This window comes from Gadus macrocephalus, chromosome 22 (genome assembly GCF_031168955.1).
Source record: "Gadus macrocephalus chromosome 22, ASM3116895v1".
In the NCBI taxonomy this organism is placed as follows: domain Eukaryota; kingdom Metazoa; phylum Chordata; class Actinopteri; order Gadiformes; family Gadidae; genus Gadus; species Gadus macrocephalus.
This window is the reverse complement of record NC_082403.1, coordinates 15,105,109-15,122,410: the sequence shown is the minus strand read 5'-3', so window position 1 is coordinate 15,122,410 and position 17,302 is coordinate 15,105,109. Positions and strand designations below refer to the sequence as shown.

The window sequence follows — 17,302 nt, the reverse complement described above, 5'->3', positions numbered from 1 at the left end:
AATAAAGATAAATAATGCTGTTCACAACAATAGTCGTGCCATAAAGCTTTTTGAATGGAATTGAAACTGGAGCGCCGTCCAAGTTTCTAACCCAAACCAATACTACCCTGTTACGTCAACAATTTAGCCTGTTGTGCTAGTTTGTTACACAGATTTTTGCTTGCATGGGAATGCACCATGTTCTTTCCATTGCATCATTAAAATATATCGTTTACTAAGGTACTTGGAAAATAATTAATGAAAAAAATTTACTTGCATCATCGATGGCATAAAACCTATGACGATTATAACGCAGTTGGATGTGGATGTCCATTTCCTACAGGCTGCAGACATTATTGAACGAGCTGGGTTGACTTCGTCGTCGGTCTGTGAATGTGTGTATGAATGGTTGTAAATCGCTTTGAATTAAATCGTCTGCTAAATATAAATGTTTGCGTCAGCAGAAACTAGAATGTTATGGAATCTTCAGTAAACTGCCAACAGAGGAAGATCAGTCTCAAGGACATGAGAATTTTCAGGTTAATTTTCAGGTTAGCTAGCCATCTAGCTAGCCAGCCTACACTGCTATCTACTTGAGCTGGATAGATTTAATGCTTCCTGCAGCTTATAAGCTAAAATATAAATTAACCTCATTATTTGATAGTGCACTTGGAGATAAGAAAGGCAATTATGTTATTCGTTTTACAGTTTGACAGCCAGTTTGACTGGACATAACACATTCCTATAATTTACCGAAGCCGTCCACAACACTGTTTACGTTTCATACAGATCATTTCCTTTACGGTATACCGATGTTTGAGACGAGTGTGAAGCACGTACGTAGACGCCTACATCACGTAAATGTGGATTTTCTGGTTTAGGCTTATGAGGGACCTTGAATCAAGGCAGTCATACATATTCATGATGAGATTCAGTCAATATTGTCAAACGACAACACTAGGAACACTAGGAAGAACAAATGCTGCAAGCTACTCATCATAAAATACATTATGATGAGTAGCCTGGTAATGGAAACAACCTGTTGGAGGTATGGAGTCCACCACCATCAGCCATGTGGTGTCTGGGTCAGGGTGAGTGATCCCCCTGACTCGGCGCTACCTTTTGTTTCCACTGCGGTGGACCGGACCAACATCAGAACTCAAATGCAGGTGCAGCCAGTGTCCCAAATACAATCGGCGCCAACAGCTTTTGATACTTTGCCATGGATTTACTTTCCCTTTTGTAACACAAATACAAAGAGTTCCTAGAACAATATTCGGTCAATTATGGGAATCGCAGGGTGTGCTAATAATATAAGCTAAAACCTAAAGTAACCTCATTATTTGATAGTGCACTTGGAGATAAATGCAATTATGTCATTTGTTTTACAGTTTGACAGCCAGTTTGACTGGACATAACACATCCTGTCTTTCACCGAAGCCGTCCACAACTCTGGTTTACGTTTCATACAGATCATTTCCTTTGCGGTATGCCTAGATACCTGAGACGAGTGTGAAGCACATGCGTAGACGCCCACAACACGTAAATCTGGATATTCTGGTTTAAGCCAATGAGGGACCTTGAATCAAGGCAGTCATACATATTCATGATGAGATTCAGTCAATTTTGTCAAACAACAACACAAGGAAGAACAAATGCTGCGAGCAAAATAGCCAACTGCTAAGCTTACGTCAACCAACCTGAAGATATCAATGAATTTGTCGACGAAGATAAAACAGATGTTTTATCTTCATTATGGTGTGCCGGCATGCTATCGTTAGTTAAGGGCCTATCAGACAGGATACATTCCACAGCTTTCAGATATATGTTGTGTTTGAGCTGGTGTTTCCCTCATCAGCTTGACATTTCACATCAATTTCCAGTTGCAGTTTGGAGAACTGTAAACAAACAGCAAGTGGGATGTTCCATTGAACATCCCACTTGAATTTCGACTAGCTCCCTTGGTTGGGATGTCGAAGAGTTTACTTACAGGCCCGTTGACATCACAAAAAGACAGTTACCTGCGTTCGAAGCAGTGTGGAATGTACAGTGTTTTGCGGAAACTGGCAAAACCATACAAATTCACACCTGTGGTGTGTGTGTGTGCGTGTGCGTGCGCCACTAATGCATATTCGATGAGATGGGTACTTTATTAATTCCTGACGGGGAAACATGTATGCTATTGTCCTCACTGTATTCTCCCTCTCTCTTCTCAGCCGGACTCCCTCCCAGCCCCAACATGTGTGGTATCTGGGCTTTATTCGGCAGCGATGAGTGCCTGTCCGTTCAGTGCACCAGTGCCATGAAGATCTCTCACCGGGGACCCGACGCCTTCCGCTTCGAGAACGTCAATGGTTTCACCAACTGCTGCTTCGGCTTCCACCGGCTGGCCATCGTGGACCAGCTGTATGGCATGCAGCCCCTGCGCGTCAAGAAGTTCCCCTACCTGTGGCTGTGCTACAACGGGGAGATCTACAACTTCCAAGCGGTAGGCCCCGGACCCTGTCGTTGGTTTACATTGAATCAACAGATGTGGGCTCAGACCCTGGTGCAGTATTCATGTAGAGGTACCTTCTCAGGCCAGGCACTTAACTAGTTAAATGAGTTGCTACAAATTCTCTGTTACATAAAAGAAGCCGACCCAAGTGTTATGAGCAACACCTGTGTTTGTCCTGAGATGACGACTTTAGGAAAGGGTTTTGTTCTATAGTGCAGTTCTATTTAAAGGGTTTAGTTCTATAGTGCAGCTCTATATAAAGGGTTTTGTTCTATAGTCCACCGCTATGTAAAGGGTTTTGTTCTATAGTGCACCTCTATGTAAAGGGTTTTGTTCTATAGTGCACCTCTATGTAAAGGGTTTTGTTCTATAGTGCACCTCTATGTAAAGGGTTTTGTTCTATAGTGCACCTCTATGTAAAGGGTTTTGTTCTATAGTCCACCTCTATGTAAAGGGTTTTGTTCTATAGTCCACCTCTATGTAAAGGGTTTTGTTCTATAGTCCACCTCTATGTAAAGGGTTTTGTTCTATAGTCCACCTCTATGTAAAGGGTTTGGTTCTATAGTGCAGCTCTATGTAAAGGGTTTGGTTCTATAGTGCAGCTCTATGTAAAGGGTTTGGTTCTATAGTGCAGCTCTATGTAAAGGGTTTGGTTCTATAGTGCAGCTCTATGTAAAGGGTTTGGTTCTATAGTGCAGCTCTATGTAAAGGGTTTTGTTCTATAGTGCAGCTCTATGTAAAGGGTTTGGTTCTATAGTGCAACTCTATGTGAAGGGTTTTGTTCTATAGTGCAGCTCTATAGTGCAGCCCTATCCATTAGCTCCTATATGTTGGCCTCTGTTAACAGCGTTCTCTCTTCCCCATGTCTTCAGCTTCAGAAGAAGTTTGAGTTTGAATACCAGACGGAGGTGGACGGCGAGGTGCTGCTCCACCTCTACCAGCGCTTCGGCGTGCAGAAGATGGCATCCCTCCTGGACGGGGTGTTCGCCTTCGTCCTGCTAGACACGGCCAACAGGAAGGTGTTCCTGGGCAGGGACACCTACGGCGTGCGGCCCATGTTCAAGCTGTCCACCGACGACGGCTTCATGGCCGTTAGCTCGGAGGCCAAAGGTACGCGGAGGGGCGGGACGTCGCCCTGTGGCTCCTCCCACTGAGCGTCTCTCAGACTCTATAGAGACTCTACACAGCTTCGTCACTCCCAGATATGTAGAATCGTAGTTCCAGCGTGACACGAGTGGATGCTAGTTCCTTCATTTTACGTTGACATTCATTTAGTCTTATTCAGTCTGCCAGTAGGTCTTTTGGTTTTGATTAGTTTCACCATTGGTCTGGTTTCTAGGTGTACTGTTCCCGGCCTACGCTCCGTGATTGGTCGTGCTCATATGTCAGTCATGACCACTTCCTGACAAGTAGGCTGTCTGCGGAATTTTTTTTTTGGCCCAATGCTGTGTCCCAGATTTTCCAACGGCTGACTGCGAGACCAATGAAATGTACTACTACTATACTCTACTGATACTAATAGTCTGGGAGTCTACATCGTCGATGGTGAACTCTGATAAAGGCACCACCGTAGCCATTGCAATGCGCTGGCTAACCCTCCTAAATGACATGTTTCCCCTCTCCAGGCCTGACTGACCTCAGCCACGCCATGCCTACCAATGCCGAGATCATTCCCTTCCCGCCGGGCCACTTCGAGACCTTCAACCTCAAGACCACGGGCAAGGTGGAGTTGCTGAAGCACAGCAGTGGTCGCTTCCACTGCTGCACCCAGGAGCCTGCCCACTCCCTGTACGACTCCGCCGAGGTCGTCTCCGGTAGGCCCCCTCGGACTTCTCCCCCATCCCCCCCCCCTAGACCCCCTAGACCCCTAGCTGGTCCCCCCAAGACCCCTCAGACCCCCAGCTTTGGCCGCCCCTCTTAGATATTTATAGATATTCAACAGCTGTTAAAGTTTATAGTTTGTGTACAATGTTGTATTCTTTTTGTATGTTTTTGTGACCAATGCTCATTATGAATACGTGCTCCTTTACAGTTCCTCCTACATTAATTGCCGAGATAGATTACAAGGTAACATTTTGAACGGTGTTTCCCAGGTTTTGACGAGGAAACAGTGAAGCGCAACATCAGAGTGCTCTTTGAGAACGCCGTACGCAAACGCCTGATGGCCCAGAGGAGGATCGGATGTCTCCTCTCAGGTGAGCCGCTGCTGTTCAGTACAAGGAGGATAGTATTACTTTGTGATAAATTCAACTTTATACATCTTAAATATAGCTAATGGCTAAACATGCTAGACTCTGCATCATGGCTATCTGCACCATCAATTAATTAATCAATGTCCAACTCGGATAAACTGGAAGTTAACATCAAATCCCAATGTGTGACGAAAACCAGGTGGTCTGGACTCCAGTTTAGTCGCTGCCACGCTGGTGAAGCTGGCCAAAGAGGAGAAGCTGCCCTACCCCATCCAGACCTTTGCCATCGGGGCAGAAGACAGCCCAGACGCCATGGCGGCCCGCAAGGTGAAGCCCGCCACCCTCCCTCAGACACAGGCCTCACGGAAACCCTTTGCTATGGCAGATACCATCAACGTGTGTGTGTGTGTGTGTGTGTGTGTCTCAGGTAGCCGCACACATCGGCAGTGAGCACCACGAGATCAGCTTCACGGCGGAGGAGGGCATCCGAGTGGTGGAGGACGTCATCCTCCACCTGGAAACCTACGACATCACCACCGTGCGTGCCTCCATCGGTGAGTGGGTGTTCTCCACCGTTCACAACCCTGCAAGTCTTATAGCGCGCCCCGGTACAGAGAAGTAGCAGACCTGTGTTATGGGCGACACCTGGGTTTACCTACACTGCCTGCCATGTGTACATTTCTATATAGAAAGCCTTTAATAATGGATATGCCATAAGTAGACGCATTCCTGACCTGTTCCCGGTGTCTTCTTCCTGCGCCCACAGGGATGTACCTCGTGTCCAAGTACATCCGAGAGAAGTCCGAAAGTGTGGTGGTGTTCTCCGGGGAGGGGTCAGACGAGCTCACCCAGGGATACATCTACTTCCACAAGGTTGGTCCTGAACACACGGCCTGATACTGCCGACCAACAGGCCCCGGGACGCCATAGGATAGACCTGCAGCCAATGGGAGCGTGTGGGACAAATCAGCTGCAGGCATCTTGTTTGTTCACAGCGCTTCAATAGGGCGCTACACTGCACAGTCATAGTAATAGGTTCCACCGCACATTAAACTAGCAGTCGTGATTTGCTGGTCGTGGGGGGGGGGGGGAATGCGCCAGATAAAACAAGAGATTGCAGATAGATCTGGTTCCCGGGCGGGCACTCTTGTGTTTTTAGATGAACTACCTACTGTTATAGAGGTTCTAGTAATGTGGATCGGGGCCCGATGAAGCCTGCCTCATTTCCTGTCAGAGAAATGCAGGAGATTTGTTTACTTCGAATTTAAAAGTATTTATTTCTTGAAAATACTTGAGCATCTTCAGTGTGGGGTCACGGGTAAGTTGTCGTTATGCACAGTTTGGTGAGGTTCCTGAAAGTTCAGAAACATTACAAATGAGTCATGGGTAGATATTACACCAAAACATTAGACAACCTCTAGGTGGCAGTAGAGGCTCATTAACAAGTACAGAACAGCGAAGATAAAGTGAGCTGTTCACCTGGCCGATTTTCACGCCGCGACATTCAGTCCGTGACAGAGGTGAAGGTAAACATAACGGGAATAGTTTAAATAAACCAAATTTCCAGTTAATGGTCTGGAGGGGCGTCTGGCAAGTATAGTTCAGACAAACTTCAGCACTTACTTGGTCAAAACACGCACTGCTACAATGTTCGCACACAACGAACAACAAATAAAGGCTTGATAACGACAGGAGTGTCAAGCCTGTCGCACATCCGCATGTATGCACATACGCATGTATGCACATGCACACTGGGGTATGGTTTAGAGAGATTCTAATGAGCACACCCACTTACAGCGGGGGAGTTTATACTCGCCGTGTTATCAAAGCAACCTATATTTACCGACCACCGTGCCAGGAAACATCGGCTTGGCCGCCGACTGCTGAAGATGAATGATTAATACAAAAGATAACGATAATTATAGGTCAGTGAATGTAGTTTACCACAATGGATGCAGTAAGAGGACTACGTGAAGGAGAATTTAAGTACATAAAATTCATGAAATTGGAAAAGCAACTGCTTTTAAGTGCTTCAATATTTACAGGTTAAAAAATTGACCATGGTGTGATTAACATTAATGTCACTTTCTACAAAACGGACCTTTACAATATATTCCAGAAGCTCTATTTTGTGCTAAAAATAAATTCCAGTCTGCAAGAAGCTTCCGCTTGGAAACAACCGACCGCCTTGTTACTTCAATGATGGTCGACCGCTTGTTTCCTCCAGGCTCCTAACCCCGACTCACTGGACCTTTACACTGTGTCCTCCAGGCTCCTAACCCCAAGGCGGCAGCAGAGGAAAGCGTGCGACTCCTGAAGGAGCTCTACTTGTTTGACAACCTGCGCGCCGACCGCACAACCGCTGCACACGGGTAACACACGGGACACGCGCGGCTCACACGCGCGGCTCACACACGGGACACGCGCGGCTCACGCGCGGCTCACACGCGGCTCACACACGGGTCACTGGATCCCCTCTGTTTCCATACGGTTCCTAGTGATGCTCTATTGAGGGTATCGCCACATGCATCACGCAACGTGGTGCACCCCTATTTAATACCCATAATGCAATGCACCTTTCCCCCCCGATGCCTAACGGTTCCATTCAGACACCAGTTAGCTCCAGACATGTATGGGCGTGTTTTGGGGTCATAAAGCAGGCGACAGGTCTTGGAGGTCCCCCCTGACAGATGGTTTTCACAGAGAAACAGTATTTGCCGACCCTGTATACAGACCCACACACGGGTCATGGTAGGACCCCCTCAGCTGCTGCTCAGTGCTTACGGATTGTGTTTGCTCCTTTGAGCCACCAGGGCCCCCGGTAGGAGACCGGTCCTCAGTCGTTGAGACCCGGGCCACTCAAGTAAACCAAGACCTGTGGGATTATTTATCCAAATAATGCACGACCCACCGACCCATTACTGGGACGTGATTAGTGTACAAACTCTCCTTATGCCGGTTCCCTGGTTAGTGTGCTATGGAGTCTTCACTATGAAGGGAACAGCAACCAGGACCCTCCCCTTTACAGAGTAGCTGAAGACACTTAAAAAATAACCATCTGTGTTTGTCCACCAGGGGTCAGTCTTTACAAACTCTCCATCGGATGTTCCCCGGCCTTCAAGGCCTCACACTCATGATTCTGACTGAAAACATACCAGACATACTGAAAACAAAGTGAATGAGCGAATCTATTCTGTTTAAGTAAAACATCAGCATAATTAATGTTGAACATGATGAAGTATGGATGAGTGGTTTATTACAGGGCAGACAGTTGATGACATTTAGAAATGATGGAACCATTGAGTCACGACTCAAACTACACAGTAAAGATCCTACAAACAATATGATCCGTAACCCATTGGGGCCTTTTTTTAGACTGTGAATGAGTCGTAATTCGATCGGAGTGAATTAGAGGGGAAATTACATCCTTGGGGGGGGGAAATGGAATATAATCTTTATTAATCTTTAGAGTGGGGAGGGGGGGGGTAAAAACTCATACCGTTTTGTTGTTGCCAAGGAATATTGGAAAAGGAATATTAAGATAAAGAAAAAGATGAAGATAGACTTTATTGTCATTGTACAGTCACCAATACACTGAAATTGGGAAATTTCGTTGTTTCAATTTATTAAGCTTGTTAATAATGTGTTGATGTTCCAATAATGTCCTGGTTGTGTTTCCTCTACAGGCTGGAGCTGAGGGTGCCTTTCCTGGACCATAGGTTCACATCCTACTTCCTGTCCCTGCCAGAGGAGATGCGGACCCCCAAGGTCAGTGTCACGTCAACCCCCAATACTAACAGAGGGAAGGCTGCAGTGGTTGGTGCAGTCAGGGCGTTACTCTCCCCAGGAGGGCCGGTCATTCATCTGTGGTTAGGCTGTGTTACTCGGCCTGTGGTTGTCTTCCCATTGCATTGCACCTTCATTTGGTGTTGAACCTTCACACAAATTCTGCTGTGATGAACCTTTTTATATCCCTCCTAAATGAATATAAACCCATACCAACTGGCTGTTTTAAGATCTTTAATATGTAGTCTGATGTTGAATACATAACATACAGTTGGCCATATAAAGTATTATAATTCAGCCAATGTTTACTCCGGTGCCTTGTGTTGACACACAAATAAGGTAATCCTTATTTATTTTTTACTATGCCAGCTACCCCCTTGTATTCCTAAATTAGACTTCATTTTCGCAGATTTTTCCATAATCCTTTTCCAAACAAAGATTAGTTGATTGCAGGTTTCACATTTACAAGTTTAACATGGTGTGTGTGTGTGTGTGTGTGTGTGTGTGTGTGTGTGTGTGTGTGTGTGTGTGTGTGTGTGTGTGTGTGTGTGTGTGTGTGTGTGTGTGTGTGTGTGTGTGTGTGTGTGTGTGTGTGTGTGTGCAGAACGGCGTGGAGAAGCACCTCCTCCGGGACTCCTTCAAGGGCCTGGGTCTGATCCCCGACGAAATCCTGTGGAGGAGGAAGGAGGCGTTCAGCGACGGGATGACCTCCGTGAAGAAGTCTCTGTACACCAGCCTGCAGGAGCACATGGAGGGCCAGGTGAGCGTCTCTCCACCCAGGGTCCAACTGGGCCTCCCTTATGCCTCCGCACAGTGTTTATCAAACATTAGGCTGGTTGTGGGTTTGAAACCGGAATAGACCCTTTACACAAGGGCTTCACCTTAGGTGCAACACAGGGGATGTCATCACATGACTTATAGGGCTGCTGCCCCCAGGTACGAGGGTACAGGACTCCTCCACTAGGGTAGCAGACTGACCGTCCGGAGGAGATAACCCTGGACCATGACCCCTGGTACACAAGGCTACCCGGTCTCTAGAAAGGCACATTACAAGTTGAAGTTCTTAAGGTTTGGCCGTTTTCTGTCAATTTATACAGATCAGAATGGTTAGGTTTTAGTTTCTCTGGGAAAACGGCTTGGTACACAGTACCAAGTAGTACACAGTAGTACTCTGATCAGGTACACAGTACCAAGTAGTACACAGTAGTACTCTGATCAGGTACACAGTACACAGTAGTACTGAGTATTACTGTCATCAGTACCAAGTAGTTCACAGTAGTACTTTAAGTCACGGTACGGTACGGTTCATAGTTGGGGGGAAAATTAAAAAAAAATGCTTGTTTGTCAACAACGGAGAATGGCCGTAGATCAGCAACAATGAAAACACCAATAAACTTGGTTATGGCATTTGCATTTCTGAATTCCCAGACAGGGGTTGATGAAATAGTGTCGTGAGCTGGGTTTGCACAGCTCGTTTTATTTTTCCACATCAACAGTGAAAGTAACACCTGGATGGTTCCTTTTCAAATGCGTGTGCTAGAGATGTGCATTTCTGGCAAAAATACTATTCGATATTCGCTGAGAAGTATTCGCATAATATTCGAAAATCAGTCAATCAAGAACCCCCGCACGCAGCTCGGATACACGTACACACACAATGACACAGGGAGAGGCTTTGATGATTTGTATGAAATCAATCTGTTTATTTTAACAACTGCGCCATCAACATTCAACATCAAAATTATTTCAACGTGGGCTTAGGCAGATAGGCCTACATGCGCCGAAAACGGATCGCTATTTATTTCTTTATTTTACTGAACACAGCCTGCATGACCGTGAACTAGACACGTCAAAAAAATAACCTCACACAGTGTCTTTTTACAATTAATCTGTTACCAGCATTCTAGTGTTGATCAGCAGAGAAATAGTCTGCCAAAGACGTTGACGTCGCTTAGCAACCGAGAACGCTATTCACCACCGGAAGTTGTGAAGGCCCATGCATTGAGAAGAGCCGTGTAATAAATAACGATAGTCACATTCATTATTCGATATTCTACGCGACTCAGACTATTCGACGATCGTTGCCCATCCCTAGCGTGTGCATGTTAAAGGGCTGTACGTAGACACGCAGAGCCCCCTCCATAGTCGGAGAGCATCCAATATTTTATAACTATCTGTCGACGCCATGGACCTATTGGTCGACGCAACGGATACGGCAAGGGCTGTGATTGGTCCTCTAACATTCATTTCCGGAATCACTTCTCCGGTTTGACTTTGCACCTTAATTACTTTGTACATCGTTTACTTTGCACCTTAAGGACCAATAAAACACAAAATAAGATTTGAAAAGCTTTGGAAGTTTAATTACAACACTGCTTACATGGTTTGTAGTCAACATACAAGATAGATCGGGCGGCGAATTGCATTACGTATCCGACATCCCAACGGAGAGCTGCTGAGGGGTCTCCGTAGTTACGGAGTCGGATTAGAGTCGGAGTAGTATACTTTGGCTAAACGGTCCGGGTGGAACTCCGACTTCAAGTTTCAAATTCCGCATCGCAAAACAAGCCTTTATATTCGCCATATTAACGCTATGTACGCCACATTTGCGTACCGCGATACACCTCTGTACCCGCTCCGAAACGCCTTTACCGTGACGGTTCGGTACAAATACGTGTACCGTTAACACCCCTAGTAGTACCGTCACCAGGTACACAGTAGTACCGTCGCCAGGTACGCAGTAGTACCGTCGCCAGGTACGCAGTAGTACCGTCGCCAGGTACGCAGTAGTACCGTCGCCAGGTACGCAGTAGTACCGTCGCCAGGTACGCAGTAGTACCGTCGCCAGGTACGCAGTAGTACCGTCGCCAGGTACGCAGTAGTACCGTCGCCAGGTACGCAGTAGTACCGTCGCCAGGTACGCAGTAGTACCGTCGCCAGGTACGCAGTAGTACCGTCGCCAGGTACGCAGTAGTACCGTCGCCAGGTACGCAGTAGTACCGTCGCCAGGTACGCAGTAGTACCGTCGCCAGGTACGCGGTAGTACCGTCAAGAAAGTAGTACTGTTCACAGTAGTACAGTATTACTGTCATCAGGTTGGCAGTAGTACAGCCACCAGGGTATCATCATCTTATGTTATCACTAGAAAAGCGTTTGAATAAGGCCCAATCCCATTTCTACCCCTTCCCCCTCCCCCTCCCCCTTACCCCTTCCCCTTACCCCTCCCCCTCGTTTTGAAGGGGTAAGGGGAAGGGGTAAGGGGGAGGGGTAAGGGGTAGAAATGGGATTGGGCATTAGAGAAGATAAGGGGCCTCTTTAACACGGTGTGGATGACCCTCCCCTCAGGTGAACGACGCCCAGCTGGAGAAAGCCCACAAGACCTTCGCCCACAACCCGCCCAAGACCAAAGAGGCCTACTACTACCGGCAGGTGTTTGAGAAGTTCTTCCCGGGCCGAGCCCAGTGGCTGACTCACTACTGGATGCCCCGCTGGATCAAAGCCACCGACCCCTCCGCAAGAACCCTGGCCATCTACACGCCGGACAAGGAGCTGAATCAGTAACCAGGACCAGTCACCACTCACCAGGCCCAGTAACCAGGACCAGTTGTCCGTCCGTCCGTCCCCCCCCATTCAATTTGTTAGCTTGTTCAATAGTTAGATAGTGCTTATGTAAGTGTCAGACACCTAGCAGCAGCCTGCTAGACGTCATCTATCTACCCGTTCCTCAGAGCGGGCCTTCTGTAGGTATGATGAAACCACTACCTGTAGTTTAACAGCAGCACCGCTTCAGTGGTCAGCTGGTCTGGGACATGGGCAGAAGCTATTATCGGGGAGGACCTTAGTCTCAGCTCGGACTCCGTTCTGACTCTGTAGGTGTTGTTAAGGGATGACTGCTTTGAAATGTTGACGGTTATCTGAATCTTAATTTAAAACAAACACTGGAAGACTATGGGTTCATTAAAAGTGCTTTTTCCTGGCTGTTCCCGGTTGTTTTTACGTGAGTGATTCTGAATCCTGAGTTGTGTCACGGTGCCTGAGCCATCAGTCTATTCCTGCTCTTCTACAATCAGGGCATTTAGCGGACGCTTTTATCCAAAGCGACTTACATCGGTTAATACACACATTGACACACCGACGGCAGAGTCAACCATGCAAGGCGACAGCCAGCTCGTCAGGAGCAGTTAGTGTTAAGTGTCTACTTAAGTGTGAACTTCGCAACCTTTCAGTTACAAGACAACTGCTCTACCTCCTGGTGCGTTTTAGTATTCTCTGTGAACCGACTCGGACCTCGGATGTGACGTCACGCCCACACTTCAAGCGTTTTATTATGATTCGGTTGTTGGAGAAAAACATGGACTGCACCCGGAAAGCTGTTGTCGCGGTAGCATTGGTAGAGTACCAGGCGCTCCAAAATAAGTAGGCCGTAGGCAGAGATACGGACGCAGTAAGCTATTGCAGTAATACGAGTGATTGTCTCATTTAAACCACCAAAGAGGTCCAAACACAATGAAAACAGTTCCTACTTCAAGTCCCACTGGGCGTAGCCATCTTGAATTATGTCTCGGAAACCTTGCTCGGCCTCCTCTGAATTCTTCCGAGCAAGCAAGTTCGCCATCCGAGGAAAGGGGGCGTGTTCATGCGTGTCGCTAGGCAACGTCCTCGGACCTCCGAGACGGATGGATAATAAAACGTAGCATGAGCTGACCCCTTCCTCACTCCATCCCTTTCATCCTGTCGAGGTCTACGACTTAACACTCGACACTGGACAATCAGGGCTCCATTCGGTTTGAATCAATAAAGAAAATAGTTTTATTGTACAGCATCAAGCTACTATAACACATTTTGGCATGTTGCACCCTTTTGGAAAAACCTCCAAACATCTCAGAACTCCATTTTAAAAAGGGAAAGGAGACGTCAGTACAGCTGGTTTCGGGGAGGAGGGGATGGTGATGAAGACTTGTATGAGGCACTATACTGTGAATTTGGCAGTGCAATTAACCCCACAGAACTCCACCCCCGCCCCCAAACCCAACATAGTCACGCATTCAGCCAATCAAATCATAGAGCAGAACATGTTTTGTTGAGGCCACTGACGCACAACCTCGGTCTAACCGTCATGAAGGGAACTGAATTGGCACGGGTATTCACGGCACCGCTACGACACTACGATGAGAAACAGTTTATTAGAATAGATCAGCTATAGGTTCTTCTTCTCTCTGAGTGGACTGGCGCTCCCTGCTGCCGTGACCGGGTGACCCCGCTCTGACGCGAGGGGGGGGGGGGGGGCTAGCGGCGGCGGCGGCGTTGCTCGTAGTCGTGTCTCGAGCTCCACTCGTACAAGTCTGAGGGTGAGAGAAGAGGAACACCTTTAGTCCGTGTCTCCTTGGGAGACGCCTCACTGGACAGTGTGTTGTAGACTAGCCCACGGTACCTGGATCCTCCGCGTTCCGCTTGCCCATCAGGCCGACGAAGGAGTTGATTTTATGCCCTGGGGAGGAGACACAGGACTGGTTAGAACATCAGAGGAGCACCACCGACATACCGGCTGAGGATTGCACTCTGACCCCATGATACATCCATGAGGCCTAAAGCCTGGGGTAAGTTAACCATGGGGGTTAGTAAACCCCCGGGGTTAACTTTCAGCGTTTACCAACCCTGTGGTTAGCTAACCCTGGGGGTTAGTTAACTCTGGGGTTGGTAAACCCTGGGGTTAACCAAGGGTAAACCCTGGTAACCAACCCTAGTCTGCCAAGGTTTAACTAACCCCAGGGTTAGTAAGTTGACCCTGGGGTTAGTTCCCCCTGGGCGTTGGTGATGCTGCCTGCGGCCCGCCCGTGTGCTGCGTGCGGTGGTGGAGAGATGGTATCACGGTGAGGAATCACCCTGTAGTCGGATGCATGCTCTAGGGCATGCGTCACTGTGCGACCAATCACGGTAATGGAATGGAATTAAGTCACGGTGCAGTGGGCGCGTGTGGGTGCGCTTAAGGTAAGACGCGACTCCAGGGAACAGGAACAGCACAGTAAAACAGCAGAAACCAAAAGAAAGAAAAACACTTTGTGTCTGGGAGCAATGAGGTGGAGTCACTACAGCGCGGCACACCTCCGCCTAGTTAGGGTTTGACTCCTTAACGGAGCAGCCTAGTTCTCCTCGGCCCGAGAGAAACACCAGAGGGATGAGAGGAGAGATACCAGAGGTGAGAGGAGAGCTACAAGAGATGAGCGGCCAGGTACAAGAGATGAGAGGAGTGATACCAGAGAGATGAGAGGACAGGTACAAGAGAGGAGAGATATCAGAGATGAGAGGAGCGATACCAGAGAGATGAGAGGAGAGGTACCAGAGAGATGAGAGGGAGCGGTGTGTAGTGTTTGAGGGGAGGAGAGACCGCACTCAGAGCTCTCTCAGGAGCGTAAAAAAACAATCTAACTGAGACGTCCTGACAGCAAAATAAACGTGCATATTTTCCTGCTGCTTGTTGGTTTAACACATTTAACTGTGTGGAGGGAAGTGTGTTTAGAGGGAAAAGCAAACCTTCAAAGACCCATTAAGCTGACGGGGTGGTGGTAAATTAATTAAAACCCCATTTGATAATGGATTTATTTTTCCTTTGCAACAACAATTAATGAGCCGAACCCTTACATGCAAGACATGGCGTACAACTCAATTAAGATAAACGACGTTACAATTAAAGCGGAACATGCCTCATAGTCAGCGGACGGAGCCACGAACATAATTTATTATTCAACATTTGTATTAATTAAAAAAATATGTATTTCTCGGAAATAACTCATTTAGAAGCAGCGCTACTTACTCTTGCGGGTGATCTGTGCATCTGCTTAATAAGGAAGAGAAAAAATGTATTAGAAAAAATAATTGCATATCGTAGGCTACATACAGACCTACACGGACAGAGAGAGACAAACCCTGTCATGTTATTTATGTCATGTTATTCATGACATGTAATTTATGTCACGTTTTTGATGTCACGTTATCCACGATGCCGGGGATAAGGGTCTCTGCTCACCGGCGGAGCGCCTCCCCATGAGGCCAATGAACTGCTGCGGCCGGGGCTTCCTCGTCATCCTCCGGAGGATCTCCCGGAACGGGTCCGGGGCCATCCAGCCGTCCTGAGAGAACCAAAGCACGCTCAACTCTCGGTCCAACCTCAGTGAATCAGCCCGCGGGGTCCGGTTTCAATTACCGGGCTCACACTACAGAGCTAAAGAGACTTTCCATTTAAAGATTAATAAAAAGTCCACTTAGGGGGGCTCGGCAGCCGTCCAACCCGCAAAGTCAAACAAACCTTTAGACGCTCGCACTTCCACTGTGGAGCATCTTCTTTAGTGTTACTCCAAGTATGAAGTAACACTATAGGCTACATAACGATCTACGTAGGACCTACATTTGATCAACATTAACTTTGTCTTAAGAGAATAAAACTGGAGACCTGGCCTGTATAAAACATCACTATATTATGTTTTACACACATTGGAGACCTGATATCCTACCTGGATCTGATTACTCGTCCAATAATCAAGTTCTTCTTTAGGACCAATTTCTTCAGAAAACACTTGAGTGACAGCGCAGAGCACCACAAGGAGCGGAACGAGGGGCATCATGGCGCAGCGGCACGGCGGGGCGGTGAGGCGTTGCGCGGCGCGACTAGTCAGATAGCGCCTCGAGGCTTCGGCTGAATAAAGTTGTGTTCAAACAGTAGATCTGCAGGTCAGAAGAATAAACTCAGCCTACTACTGAGACCCAGACTGTAGCCTCACGTGCAGCTCCTCCAAGTTACACCTGAGAGCGCGAGATACGCGCCATACCAGCCCTTCAAGCGTGCGTGCGCAAAAGCGACCCCGTGTTCAGTGGCCCCCCCTGTCGAGCTGTGAGCGCGCTCGCCTTTCACTTTCCGCCTCTGCGTCTCTTCGTGCCCACCCAGTCCTGAGCGCGCTGTTATATAGGCTGTCGGCGTGGGTCCGGGGAGGCGTCAGGTGTGTCGTGGTGAGCTTTAAGTCAGTCCCCCACCTCACATGGTGCGCACTAGTTCTCTGTGGGTCCCGGTCCGGATGATGCAGGAGCTTTATTTAAGTTCTGCTGCGCCACGCTCACCATGAGAGCCAATTGGCATCCGTCATGAGTCACGACGAACCGCACGATGACGCGGTTCACCTGGCGTCACGGGGGCTCTTCGCCCTTTTTTAAGAAAGCAATTGATTTCACGCAATGCTTGTAACATTCTACTGTATTCAAGTTTACACGCAGCAGACTCATAAAGTAGTTTTTGATGCAGGCTTCTCCACACAATGACTTATGTATTTATCTTTAAGCAAACAGAACCGCTGCATATAGGGTCCATGAACATGATTATTACACGTGCATGTCATCATGCAATGCATATTACTTCTTCTTCTTCTGTTTCAGTAATTCATTGGCTAGCATTTCACGCCTGGAGGCGCATGTGACAATGCACCCTGGTACCAGGATGATTCATCCAGCCCCGTTACACACAGTGAGGGGCTCTGCATCACTCCAAGGCCCCCCTCTCAAAGCCATTGGGAGGTGTCGGCTCAAAGGGACGGAGGCCACTTGAAGGTGCGTTCGTTGCGGGGTCGCTGCTTTACATGAGAAAGGCTGTTTGTTTTAAACACATAATGGAATCTGCCCTAGCCTCAGCACAAGACGGGTACAAAGCGCCAAGTTCAGCCTCGTCGGAGCACTTGATCGGGAGCTTTTATGCCTCTAACAATATATTCAATTTTATTTACCCATGTGCTTTTTGGTTAATGCTAATATTTCCTTTCTTTCGTCCCCTTGGGCTCCTCTGTTGTCCTCCTCTCATGACGCCTCT

The 17,302-nt window shown here is 47.7% G+C and overlaps 2 protein-coding genes across 4 annotated transcripts in view; one reads left to right on the top strand and one right to left on the bottom strand.

Annotated features, from left to right (window-relative positions):
- asns (asparagine synthetase) overlaps window positions 1-12,432 on the top strand; it is a 14,771-nt gene extending 2,339 nt beyond the window's left edge. For both annotated transcript variants that reach the window (XM_060043072.1, XM_060043073.1), the window contains exons 2-12: window positions 2,196-2,467; window positions 3,349-3,586; window positions 4,102-4,290; window positions 4,570-4,671; window positions 4,868-4,995; window positions 5,096-5,222; window positions 5,435-5,541; window positions 6,940-7,040; window positions 8,355-8,436; window positions 9,059-9,214; window positions 11,800-12,432. In XM_060043072.1, the coding sequence (XP_059899055.1) occupies window positions 2,219-2,467; window positions 3,349-3,586; window positions 4,102-4,290; window positions 4,570-4,671; window positions 4,868-4,995; window positions 5,096-5,222; window positions 5,435-5,541; window positions 6,940-7,040; window positions 8,355-8,436; window positions 9,059-9,214; window positions 11,800-12,015 (1,695 nt within the window). In that variant the 5' untranslated portion in view covers window positions 2,196-2,218 and the 3' untranslated portion in view covers window positions 12,016-12,432. The remainder of the gene's footprint in view (window positions 1-2,195; window positions 2,468-3,348; window positions 3,587-4,101; window positions 4,291-4,569; window positions 4,672-4,867; window positions 4,996-5,095; window positions 5,223-5,434; window positions 5,542-6,939; window positions 7,041-8,354; window positions 8,437-9,058; window positions 9,215-11,799) is intronic.
- Window positions 12,433-13,239: 807 nt separating this feature from the next.
- tac1 (tachykinin precursor 1) lies at window positions 13,240-16,563 on the bottom strand. Of its 2 annotated transcripts, none has more exons than XM_060043070.1 (5): window positions 15,963-16,563; window positions 15,479-15,581; window positions 15,266-15,289; window positions 13,886-13,942; window positions 13,240-13,796 (listed from the first exon to the last, which is right to left on the bottom strand). In XM_060043070.1, exons 1-5 carry the CDS (start codon window positions 16,071-16,073, stop codon window positions 13,741-13,743), a joined length of 351 nt encoding a protein of 116 aa, XP_059899053.1. In that variant the 5' UTR covers window positions 16,074-16,563; the 3' UTR covers window positions 13,240-13,740. The 2 variants fall into 2 exon arrangements, with proteins under 2 accessions (XP_059899053.1, XP_059899054.1); XM_060043071.1 differs by having other exon boundaries at window positions 15,266-15,286; window positions 15,963-16,562.
- Between the last annotated feature and the right edge of the window lie 739 nt (window positions 16,564-17,302).

Bases quoted from the DNA above. Each gene is read 5' to 3' on its own strand.
- tac1 (XM_060043070.1), bottom strand. From the start codon at position 16,073: ATGATGCCCCTCGTTCCGCTCCTTGTGGTGCTCTGCGCTGTCACTCAA. The intron at 15,290-15,478 runs GTGAGCAGAGAC...TTCCTTATTAAG, and splicing joins CATGGGGAGGCGCTCCGCCG to CAGATGCACAGATCACCCGC. The intron at 13,943-15,265 runs GTAAGTAGCGCT...TCTCCTCCCCAG, and splicing joins TGCACAGATCACCCGCAAGA to GGCATAAAATCAACTCCTTC.